Source organism: Hylobates moloch, unplaced genomic scaffold (assembly GCF_009828535.3).
Source record: "Hylobates moloch isolate HMO894 unplaced genomic scaffold, HMol_V3 SCAFFOLD_1, whole genome shotgun sequence".
Taxonomy (NCBI): Eukaryota; Metazoa; Chordata; class Mammalia; order Primates; family Hylobatidae; genus Hylobates; species Hylobates moloch.
The window spans coordinates 97,451,570-97,464,188 of NW_026652276.1; the positions used below are offsets into that span (position 1 = coordinate 97,451,570).

General features: G+C 46.3%; 1 protein-coding gene across 3 annotated transcripts in view; it reads right to left on the reverse strand.

The window, feature by feature from the left end:
* Positions 1–1,225: 1,225 nt before the first annotated feature.
* OCM2 (oncomodulin 2) overlaps positions 1,226–12,619 on the reverse strand; it is an 11,979-nt gene continuing 585 nt past the window's right edge. Inside the window, exons 1-5 of one of the 3 annotated variants that reach the window (XM_032755893.2) lie at positions 7,043–7,649; positions 5,922–5,989; positions 4,294–4,426; positions 2,876–2,985; positions 1,226–1,509 (exon numbers count right to left, since the gene is read on the reverse strand). In XM_032755893.2, coding sequence (XP_032611784.1) covers positions 1,484–1,509; positions 2,876–2,985; positions 4,294–4,426; positions 5,922–5,982 — 330 coding nt within the window. In that variant the 5' untranslated portion in view covers positions 5,983–5,989; positions 7,043–7,649 and the 3' untranslated portion in view covers positions 1,226–1,483. Of the gene's footprint in view, positions 1,510–2,875; positions 2,986–4,293; positions 4,427–5,921; positions 7,650–12,619 lie in introns of those variants that run through there. The other 2 variants (XM_032755891.2, XM_058442827.1) reach the window with 2 other exon arrangements.

Sequence of the window (12,619 nt, forward strand, 5' to 3'; positions counted from 1 at the left end):
AAAAAAAAGAAGAAAAAGGACTTGAAAGTGGGTCTGTGGTGGCCCACACCTGCAATCCCAGCACTTTGGGAGGCTGAAGTGGGAGGATGGCTTGAGACCAACAGTTCCAAACCAACTCAGGCAATAGAGCAAGACCCTCCCCCACCATCTCTAATAAATACACAATAAAAAGTAAGGCTGGGCGCAGTGGCTCATGCCTGTTATCCCAACACTTTGGGAGGCCGAGATGGAAGGATGGCTTGAGCCCAGGAGTTTGAGATCAGCCTGAGCAACATAGCTAGACCTCACCTCTACCAAAAATACAAAAGTTAGCCGGGTGTGGTGGTGCATGCCTGTAGTCTCAGCTACTCAGGAAGCTGAGGTGGGAAGATGGTTTGAGTCCGGGAGGCAGAGGTTGCAGTGAGCTGAGATCGTGCCACTGCACTCCAGCCTGGGCGACAGAGCCGGACCTTGTCTCAAATAAATAAATAATAAAGAGGAAATGGGTCCATTTGTACTAACCTGGAATCCCAAGTCTCTCCTGAGCTTTACAGACCACTACAGACATATATTCTGTTTTGTCTTGTACCTTTTGCTTTTAATTAAAAGCAAAGTGGCTTTCTAACACATGGCACAAAGCACACCGATAAGAGTGACTGGCTGGGTGCAGTGGCTCACGCCTGTAATCCCAGCACTTTGGGAGGCCAAGGTGGGCGGATCACTTGAGGTCAGGAGTTTGAGACCAGCCTGGCCAACATGGTGAAACCCTATCTCTACTAAAAATACAAAAATTAGCTGGGCGTGGTGGTGTGCACCTGTAATCCCAGCTACTTGGGAGGCTGAGGCGGGACAATAGCTTGAACTCAGAAGGCAGAGGTTGCAGTGAACCAAGATTGAGCCACTGCACTCCAGCCTGGATGACAGAGACTCTGTCTCAAAAAAAAAAAAAAAAAGAAGAGAGAGTGACTTTATGCTGGCTAAAATCCCTTCCTATTAATTTCAGTGTCAGAAAATTTGCTGAGAAAAATCCTAGCTTGACAATGGCATTTGTTTGTGACTTTAAAGAAACAACCAAAAAAACCTTCCAAAACCTGATTTCCTTGTTGGCTCGAGCATAACACCAGTATGGCCCGCTCCAAGCTTGATGGGACCAGAAACCCTACAAAAAGCCCTTGGTCCCAGCTTGTTTGAGTGTCGTGCTGAGAAAAAAACATGCCCACACATCAGCAGATGATGAGAAGCCTGTGTTTATTGGGTGATTTTTAGAGGCATTGCCTGCTGGGGGAAGGGGGCTTACAGAAGTTGTCAGGGCATATACCCACCACCAAGACAGTCATCAGTGACTCTCTCATGACCTCGCTAAAACAATGAGCAAACTGCAGAAGGTTTTCAGGGGAAATTTACAAATTAGGTAGGGGTAGGATGTGGGGTTCCCCATTCCCAGGGCTTTGGAATCCTTCCAGGTGATCATCCCTTTCTCTCTTTTCTCCAGAGACTGGGGCTTTTAAGAATGCACCATTTCCTGGAATTCTAGAACAGAAGAGGTGAGAACAGAGTCAGTGGAAGTGGCTTGGTTCTTTACAGACATGCCGTGGCCAATGAGAATTCCAAAGAGGGAAGGAAGCAAAGAAAATTGTCAGATGATGGGCATGGCCCCCTTGGAGGGCACAAAAGAAAGAAAACCCGGCCGGGCGCAGTGGCTCACGCCTGTAATCCCAGCATTTTGGGAGGCCGAGGCGGGTGGATCATGAGGTCACGAGATCGAAACCATCCTGGCCAAAATGGTGAAACACTGTCTCTACTAAAAATACAAAACTTAGCTGGGCGTGGTGGTGCACGCCTGTAGTCCCAGCTACTTGGGAGGCTGAGGCAGGAGAATCACTTGAACCTGGGAGGCGGAGGTTGCAGTGAGCCGAAATCACGCCATTGCACTCCAGCCTGGGCGAGAGAACCAGACTCCATCTCAAAAAAAAAAAGAAAGAAAGAAAGAAAAACCTGGGTATCAATGCCTATATCTCAAGGGAGTCCACAGGGTTCCGTTTCTCTGAATAATCTTATTTAACAAACATCTTCAGCTTTGCAATAGAGGCCTTTGAATTAGAACTTGTCAAGCCCATCATTTCTCCCTGACAATGAATGAATTCAGTGTAATTACCTGTGACCATCTGTGAACATTTAACTTTTTGTCTGGTCAGTTTCAGACAGGAAGGGGAGGTTTTCTTTCTCTATTCTGTAGCTGGGTATTGCATTTTTAGGATATATTTGATAGTTTGGGACTTTGAACTGACTTTCCTCCATTGAACCAAACTCCAAAAGTTTCTGTTACTAAAAGAAGGATGATAGTAATAATAACAAGGTATGGATGTTACAGATTGATATAAAAAACTGAGGACTTGCTTTATATTTATTGGTAAGCTTTGTTTATTTGGAAATCTTTCGTGGTTATGTTTATCTTTTTTTTTTTTCTTTTGAGATAGAGTTTCACTCTTGTTGCCCAGGCTGGAGTGCAATGGTGCCATCTTGGCTCATATTCTGAGGGGTTCAGACCCCACTGGTAGAAATACCTCGCGCTGTATGCAGGTGCATTACGGTTGGCAGGTGCAAATAATTGGCCAGGTGGCTAGCTAGTCCCCTAGTCAGGTGAAGGATATTTTGCGGCTCATAGACAATGACCAGTGCGACCAGCTTCTGTAGTACCTACCGAGCATTATGCCAGGGTTTTTACACACATCATTTCCATCCTTACTTTAGTCCCATTTTACAGATGAGAAGACTGAGGCTCGGTAAGGTTAAGAAAGGGAGACTTTAAGACACATTGGTTTGATCTCACAGCCCAAGCCCTCACGGATGCTCCCTGAGCTAGAGTGTTTTATGCTATGTACACGTGTGGACATACCCTCTGCTCCAATTTTTCCATCTCCATCATTATCCGCCGCAGCCATCAAGGACTTGGTTTCTGACTCGGTCAGTTCTCTGGCACCACTCGCAAACTTCTGGAGGAAAAACCTACAGGATAATAAAGATCCATGGGGATTTTCCAAAAGATCATGCACCTCTGTGTTTACACTTTTGTTTTTCCTTTAAGCAAATCATCTGTTTCCAGCACCTGCAATAATTAGCCAAGGTCTTAGCAAGCAAAGTTTTCCTTAAGCTGTAGAAACCAATGGTGGGCACTTCATTTTTAAGGTTTTGTTTGTTTCTTTATTTGTTTTTGAGACAGGATCTTGCTCTGTCACCCAGGCTGGAATGCAGTGATACCATCATGGCTCACTGCAGCCTCAACTTCCTGGGCTCAATCAATCCTCCTGCCTCAACCTCCCGAGTAGCTGGGACTGCAGGTGCCCCCCACCATGCCCCACTAACAATTGTATTTTTTTTTTTTTTGTAGAGACAAGGTTTTGTCATGTTGCCCAGACTGGTCTTGAACTCCTGGGCTCGCTCAAGCAATCCGCCCACCTCAGCCTCCCAAAGGGCTGGGATTGTAGGTGTGAGCCACAGTGCCTGGCCCATTTTTAAGTTTTTAGTATTTTTAATTTATTTATTTATTTATTTATTTATATTTATTTATTTATTTATTTATTTGAGACAGAGTCTCTCTCTGTCACCCAGGCTGGAGTGCAGCTGCACGATCTGGGCTCACTGCAACCTCTGCCTCCTGATTTCAAGTGATTCTTGTGCTTCAGTCTTCTGAGTAGCTGGAATTACAGGCATGAGCCACCAACGCTTAGCCAAGTTTTTAGTTTTTTAAAGTCCATTTGCCAAAGGAAATCCTTTACATGAAAGAATCTTTGTGGCTGGGCACGGTGGCTCACACCTGTAATCCCGGCACTTTGGGAGGCCAAGGCAGGAGGATCACTTGAAGCCAGGAGTTTCAGACCAGCCTGGGCAACATGGTGAAACTCCATCTCTACTCGAAACATGAAAATTAGCTGGATGTGGTGGCATGCACCTGTAATCCCAGCAACTTGGGAGACTGAGGCATGAGAATCACTTGAACTTGGAAGGCGGTGGCTGCAGGGAGCTGAGATCACCCCAATGCACTCCAGCCTGGGCGACAGAGCGAGACCCTGTCTCAAAAAAAAAAAAAAAAAAAAAAAAAGAATCTTTGCACCTGCAGTCTGCACTGCCCATGTTGAGGCCTTTGCATGGGTACATGTGCGGTCAGCTGACTCATGGCCTTTGCTTTAACGATGCTTGGCTGAGTGACCAACACCAAGCCTGGCTATTGAAGAAATACTGAGCAACCTGGCCCCCACTGCACCCCAGGCCCACCCAGCAGTGCCAGGTACCAGATAGACTCAGGACAAAGCTTACTTAAGCTCTTCTTCATCCAGGTACCCGCTCTGGTCGTTGTCTATGAACCGGAAAACATCCTTCACCTGACTGGCTGACATCTTGGAGAGGCCTGATGTCTGGAAGAATTTTTGGGGTTCAAAAGTGTCTGGGTCTAAAGAACAGAGAATTGGTTATTCTGACACTCATTGGATCACATTCTATATTGGGGCCAAGGTACTGAAAACACAGATGATTAAAAATACTTCAACAATATCCCTGAGCTATGGGGATGCTCAACTGGTCCAAGATTTGGGGACAGCCAAGACTTGATGGCTCTGTGATGGCATCCCATGTCCCCTCCGCCCCAGTCTTCCCTCCTCCACTTGGTTTTGTGCATTTCCCTTTTCCCTCCTCCTCTCCTCTGTGCCTTCCCCTCCCCCTGGCCCACTTTACAGGCTGTGTGGCTGAGCTCCCAACATCCCTGGTTTAATTGGTAGGGGGAAATGCAATCACTGGATTTCAACAGGCTAAATGGCCTTTGGCGATTTCTTTCTTCTTTTTTTGAGACAGAGTCTCACTCTGTCGCCAGGCTGGAGTGCAGTGGTGTGATCTCGGCTCACTGCAACCTCTGCCTCCCGGGTTCAACTGATTCTCCTGCCTCAGCCTCCTGAGTAGCTGGAATTACAGGCGTGCACTCCCATGCCAAGCTCATTTTTGTATTTTTAATAGAGACAGGGTTTTGCCATGCTGGCCAGGTTGGTCTTGAACTCCTGACCTCAAGTGATGCACCAGCCTCGGCCTCCCAAAGTGCCGAGATTACAGGCGTGAGCACCACACCTGGCCCTTCAGTGATTTCTTGCTTTCATGTTTAGTAGTTTTCTTTTGTCTTACAGAAGTGTAATCGTGTGCTTAGATCCCAGATCTCTATAATTTTAGCTAATAAATAGCAGTTTTCTTCTCCGATTCCATGAATTTTCCAGCCAAGCTCTTATTTATTTATTTAGAGACAGAGTCTCACTCTGTCGTCCAGGCTGGAGTGCAGTGTAGTGATCATAACTCACCACAGCCTCAACCCCCTAGGCTTGAGTGATCCTCCTACCTCAGTCTCCCAAGTAGCTAGGACCACAGGCACATGCCATCATGCCCCGCTAGTTTTTATTTTTATTTTGTAGAGATGGAGTCTTGCTATGTTGCCCAGGCTGGTCTCAAACTCCTAGGCTCAAACAGTCCTCTCACCTTGGCCTCCAAAAAGTGTTGGGATTACAGATGTGAGCCACCATGCCTGGCATATATATATTTGGAGACAGAGTCTTGCTCTGTCATCTAGGCTGGAGTGCAGTGGCACGATCTCAGCTCACTGCAACCTCCTCCTCCTGGGTTCAAGCAATTCTCTGCCTCAGCCTCCCGAGTAGCTGGGATTACAGGTGCCCACCACCACGCCCGGCTAATTTTTTTTGTATTTTTAGTAGAGATGGGGTTTCACCATTTTGGCCAGGCTGGTCTCAAACTCCTGACCTCGTGATCCACCTGCCTCAGCCTCCCAAAGTGCTGGGATTACAGGTGTGAGCCACTGCGTTTGGCCACCTGGCCTACATTTTGATTTTGTGTTGCCTCGCTGGAGGTGCAAAGCTGCGAAGAAATCCCATCCCCGCCCCCGTCCCCTCTACCTTGGCATTCCTGGAGCGCTGCTGCAATGTCGTCAGCACTGAGCACGTCCGTGATGCTCATTTTCTACCTACACACACAGAATAAACGAGAGGTGATAAGCCACAAACAGGAACGTGCACATCCAGGGGAAACACATCTTCCCAGGCCCACTGAAACTGTATGTGTGTCTAGATTTTTTTTTTTTTTTTTTTAATTAAGACGGAGTCTCACTCTGTCACCCAGGCTGGAGTGCAATGGTGTGATCTCGGCTCACCGCAACCTCCGCCTCCTGGGCTCAAGTGATTCTCCTGCCTCAGCCTTCTGAGTAGCTGGGATTACAGGTGCGCACTACCATGCCTGGCTAATTTTTGTGTTTTTAGTAGAGACGGGGTTTCGCCATATTGGCCAGGCTGGTCTCGAGCTCCGACCTTAGGTGATCTGCCTGCCTTGGCCTCACAAAGTGCTGCGATTACAGGCATAAGCCACTGAGCCAGGCCTGTCTAGAATTTTTAAAATGTGACAAGCATGGTTTTGTATTAAGTGACGGGACAGAATATCCAAATTAAAACCAGATACTGAAAAGACCCCAGCCCTTTTTGTCTCAGAGCCTTCAATTGAATATATGCCAAAAATGAAAAAAAAAAAAAAAACCATGACCCAAAGAAGGATTCAATTGTTTTCTTATAAAAATTATACTGACATAATCAGTCATTTACACAGGCAGCTCTAAACCGTGTTACAAATGCACTGGCATTTTCCTACAGCAGCCCGAGAGATGCAATGTTGCAAATTCCACCTGGGAAAGGATACAGTTTGGGCTGCTTGCAGACATTCTGTGGAAGAAGGCATGCCACCTGTCCTGAAAGGTGGGAAGCAGATGGATGAAAAGCCCATCTCCCAGAGATTAAAATCCTTCCAGGTGTCAGAGCCATGGGAAAACAGAAGTCTAAGCACCTGAGCCTAATATGAATGCATGCAGTGAAGAAGAGTCTGGGGTCTGATGGGTCCACCAGTTACTCACCGTTTTAGGTTTCCCCCCAGGAAGAACCAGGAAAAACAGTTGAAGGAGCAAAACAACAGATGTGCTTTTGCTACCTTACTCACCTACCTTATATAGGCTAGAAAAAGTGACAGTTACAACCTCTTAGATTTCCTTTTCAAGGATCAAGTGGATGCAGCTCAAATGTCTTGTCTTACTCATGAAACCTCTTTTTTGTTCTATTTATATCTCAAGGGAATGTGGGTGGGAACAGCCAATTGTAAAAACAAAACAAAACAATACAAAAACAAACCTCAACAAACCTTAACTAAGGTTTCAATTCTGCAAACGAACCCTGTTGGCAAAGTGTGGAGAAGGTTCTAGATGCCTGGTAAGGCGGAGATGGTGGCCTGAACTAAGACAAACACATACAGGGTGCTCTGTAAGCTGAAAAGGCTCCCCAGATGTTAGCAGGTACCGTTGGAGGCAGGGCTGTTTTCAGCTTTGGGAACTACGGTGTGTAAGGCTGACCTCAATCTGGAGTTGACAGACTCAAAGCCATTGTCACCAAGTGCACACACAGGACTCGTCCGGCACAGGAGACAGGCCTAAGTGACGTGATTTTCCTACAAAACTCTTGACTTTGACATTTCCCAGCTATACCATAAATTGCACACACTCAAGAGGCAAAAAGGAGGAAATGAAACCAGCATCCCCAACCCCCAAAACTAACATGTTCAGAAAACAGATATTCTGAGGTTGAGGCCAGGACTAGATACCTCAAGATTTTGTTTCTGTTGTGACAGGGTCTTGCTCTGTTGCCCAGGCTGGAGTGCAGTGGCACGATCTCAGCTCACTGCAGCCTTGACCTCCCAGGCTCAAGTGATCCTCCCACCTCAGTCTCCCGAGTAGCTGGTACTACAGGCACACACCACCATGCCTGGCTAATTTTTTTAATATACATATTTTTTGGAGAGACAGCGTTTTGCCATGTTGCCTAGGCTGGTCTCAAACTCCTGGGCTTGAGTAATTCTCCCACCTCGGCCTCCCAAAGTGCTGGGATTACAGGTGTGAGCCACCATGCCCGGCCAATCTTAACCATTTTTAAGTGTATGTATAGTGCAGTAGCGTTAACTCTTGGCGCATTGTTGAACAAGAGATTATAATTTATTCAGCCTGAAAAATGGAAACTGTATCCATTGAGCTGCCACAACTCCCCTGTTCCCCTACCTCCCAGTAAGCATCATTGTACTTTCTGCTTCTAAGAGTTTGACTACTGGCTGGGCGCAGTGGCTCATGCCTGTAATACCAGCACTTTGGGAGGCCGAGGTGGGCAAATCAAGAGGTCAGGAGTTCGAGACCAGCCTGGCCAACATGGTGAAACCCCATCTCTACTAAAAATACAAAAATTAAGTGGGCGTGGTAGCCTGTAATCCCAGCTACTCGGGAGGCTGAGGCAGGAGAATCACTTGAATCTGGGAGGTGGAGGTTGTAGTGAGCCAAGATCACGCCACTGTACTACAGCCTGGGTGACAGAGCGAGACTCCACCTCAAAAAAAAAAAAAAAAAAAAAAAAAAAAAAAAAAAAAAAAGAGTTTGACTACTTTATCTAGGGACACCATGTAAGTGGAATCATATAGTATTTGTCATTTTCAGACTGGTTTATTTCACTGAGTATAATGTACTCAAGGTGCATCCATGTTGTGGCATGTGTCAGGATCTCTTTTTTTTTTTTTTTTTTTGAGATGGAGTCTTGCTCTGTCACCCAGGATGGAGTGTAGAGGCGTGATCTCGGCTCACTACAACCTCCACCTCCCGGGTTCAAGCCATTCTCCTGCCCCAGCCTCCTGAGTAGCTGGGATTACAGGCACATGCTACCACATTTGGCTAATTTTTGTATTTTTAGTAGAGATGGGGGTTTCACCATGTTGGCCAGGCTGGTCTCGAACTCCTGACCTCAAGTGATCCACCTGCCTCGGCCTCCCAAAGTGCTGGGATTACAGGTGTGAGCTGCTGTGCCTGGTCTAGGATCTCCTTTTTAAAAACTGGATTCATGTTTTTCATTTGTTTGTTTTCCATTTTTATTTTTATTTGTTTTTGAGACAGAGTTTGCTCTTCAGGCTGGAGTGCAGTAGTGTGATCTTGGCTCACTGCAGCCTTGACCTCCTGGGCTCAGGCAATCCTCCCAGCTCAGCCCCTCGGGAGGCTGGGACTACAGGCACACACCACCACACCTGGCTAATTTTTTGTATTTTCTTGGTGGAAACGGGGGCCTCACGATGTTGCCCATGCTGGTCTCAAACTCCCGGACTCAAGTGATCCGCCCTGCTCGGCTTCCCAAAGTGTTGGGATTACAGGCGTGAGCCACTGTGCCCAGCCTCAAGTTTTTAAAAAGTGCAAAAATAGATCCCATGTTGCAATCAGAAACGTACAGTGGCTTAGAAGTAGACAATTCAGGCCGGGTGCGGTGGCTCAGGCCTGTAATCCCAGCACTTTGGGAGGCCAAGGCAGGCGGATTACCTGAGGTTGGGAGTTCGAGACCAGCCTGACCAACATGGAGAAACCCCGTCTCTACTAAAAATACAAAATTAGCTGAACGTGGTGGCACATGCCTGTAATCTGGGCTACTCGAGAGGCTGAGGCGGGAGAATTGCTTGAACCAGGGAGGTGGAGGTTGCAGTGAGCCGAGATCATGCCATTGCACTCCAGCCTGGGCAACAAGAGTGAAACTCCATCTCAAAAAAAAAAAAAAAAAAAAAGAAGTAGACAATTCAGGATACCTAGAGCAAGCCCTCAGACTCTTTCCTGGGTAAAACAGTGGGCATCTTCACTTTGCCCCAAATATATTCTCCTACCATGATGGTATGCACTCTAGTGTCATCAGTGAACAGTTTCTGTCAGGTATACCTGCAGCCTCTCCTAAATGACCAAACCTCCAGCTGGCACCCTATCTCTCATCCATATTTTATTCCCCAGTGCCTAGCCCAGGACTCACCTAGATTTAGGTGCTCAGCAGTTATTTGATGAATGAATAAATAAAAGTAGCAAAAAGAAGTTGAAAATACAATTTCCAACCAGCATCACCTCACCCAGCCCCTTAAAGAAGTTTCTGAAGATTGGGTGTGGTGGCTCATGCCTATAATCTCAGCACTTTGGGAAGCCAAGGTGGGAGATTGCTTGAGCCCAGGAGTTCAAAACTAGCCTGGGCAACATGACAAAGCCCTGTCTCTACAAAAAAATAATAATCATAAATCAGCCCCGGCCACGTGCGGTGGCTCATGACTGTAATCCCAGCACTTTGGGAGGCTGAGGCGGGTGGATTACCTGAGGTCAGGAGTTCGAGACCAGCCTGGCCAACATAGTGAAATCCCATCTCTACTAAAAATACAAAATTAGCCCAGTGTGGTGGTGCATGCCTGTAATCCCAGCTACTCCAGAGGCTAAGGCAGGAGGATCGCTTAGAACCCGGGAGGCAGAAGTTGCAGTGAACTGAGATCATGCCACTGCACTCCAGCCTGGGTGACAGAGTTAGACTCTGCCTCGGAAAAAAACAAAAAACAAAAAACTCAGCTAGGCATGGTGGCGCATGCGTGTGGTGCCGGCTGCTCAGGAGGCTGAGGTGGGAAGATTGATTGAGGCTGGGAAGTAACGGCTGCTGCAAGTTACAATTGCACCACTGCACTCCAGCCTGGGCGACACAGTGAGACCTTGTCTCAAAAAAAAAAAGTTTCTGAAAATAAGTCTGAAGAGTTTTGAATTAGGTTTCTGACATTAAGTTGCCATAGAAACTAGCTGAGCCCTATCTTTTTCTTTGGGAGTGTTTACAATTGTCCATAGAGATAAAACATTTTTTAAAAATCTGCTCATTTAAATCAAAGTAGCATACGGGTTAAACCAAGATACTTTTTATGTTCATGCTATTTTTCTGATAGAAAATAAAGATACCAGAGACCAGGCCAGGAGTGGTGGCTCATGCCTGTAATCCCAACACTTTGGGAGGCCGAGATGGGAAGATTGTTGGGCCCAGGAATTCGAGACCAGCCAGGGAGATGTAGTGAGACTCCCATCTCTATAGAAAAATATTGTATTTATTTAAATTTTAAAAAGATAACATATTCAGTGAACATGTTTTCTGAATCAATGAGGCGCTTAAGATGATAACTTGACTTCCATTATGTGCAATCTGAGCATCAAATATTGATTCAGGACGGATGCAGTGGCTCATGCCTGTAATCCCAGCACTTTAGGAGGCTGAGGTGGGTGGATCACCTTAGGTCAGGAGTTCGAGACCAGTCTGGCCAACATGGCGAAACTCTGTCTCTACTAAAAATACAAAAAAATTATCCGGGCATGATGGTGGGTGTCTGTAATCCCAACTACTTGGGAGGCTGAGGCAGGAGAATCGCTTGAACCCGGGAGGTGGAGGTTGCAGTGAGCTGAGATCGTGCCACTACATTCCAGCATGGGTGACAGAGCGAGACTCCATCTCAAAAAAAAAAAAAAAAAGTATATATATATATAGATAGATTCACACAAAGAGACAATATTGTATAATTCCACTAATACGAGGTACCTAGAATATTCAAATTGACAGAGACAGACAGAATGGTGGTTAGCAGGGCTGGGGGGAGGGGTAACGGTAGTGAGTGTTTAATGGGGACAGAGTTTCAGATTGGGAAGATGAGAAAGTTCTGGAGATGGATGGTGGTGACGGTTGCACAATGTGAATATATTTAATGCCACTGAACTTCAAAAGGGTTAAAATGGGTCGGGTGCGGTGGCGCACGTCTGCAATCCCAGCGCTTTGGAAGGCTGAGGCAGGAGAATTGCTTGAAGCCAGGAGTTTGAGACCAGCCTGGGTTACAAAGCACGACCCATCTCTACAAAAAATAAAAAAAATTATCCAGGCATGGTTGTGTGCACCTATGGTCCCAGCTAATTGGGAGGCTGAGGTGAGAGGATCACTTAAGCCCAGGAGTTTAAGGCTGCAGTGAGCTGTGATCACACCACTGCACTCCAGCCTGGTTAACAGAGTGAGACCCTGTCTCTCCAAAGAAAAAAAAAGAAAATGATTAAGATGGTAAATTTCATATTATGTATTTTATGTTGCATATCATGTTATGCATCTGACATATGTTACATATGCATAATGATATGTTGTTTATCATATTTGCATATTTATGTAATGTAATGCTTATGTATATCATGTATATGTATATATTAACAATTTTTAAACGTTGAATCAGTAGTCTTCATTATTTTGGCCACCAATTCCTAATTGCTCCCAGGAAAGAATAGGAGGAAGATGTGGAAGTAGACTTTTTTTTTTTTTTTTTTTGAGACAGAGTCTCGCTCTGTCACCCAGGCTGGAATGTAGTGGCGTGATCTCGGCTCACTGCAACCTCCACCTCCCAGGTTCAAGAGATTCTTCTGCCTCAGCCTCCCAAGTAGCTGGGATTACAGGTGCCCACCACCATGCCCGGCTAATTTCTTTTTTTTTTTTTTTTTTTTTAGTAGAGACGGAGTTTCGCTGTGTTGGCCAGGTTGGCCTCCAACTCCTGACCTCAAGTAATCTGCCCCCCTCAGCCTCCCAAAGTGCTGTGATTACAGGTGTGAGCCACCACGCCCAGCCTGGCTGCCATTGTGGGGACAAAACTCTTGAATGCATGGGAGACCCTCCTTCCATCATGTATGATGGGCTAGTTGAGAGCACAGTGGACCCACTTCCATGTTCTCTCA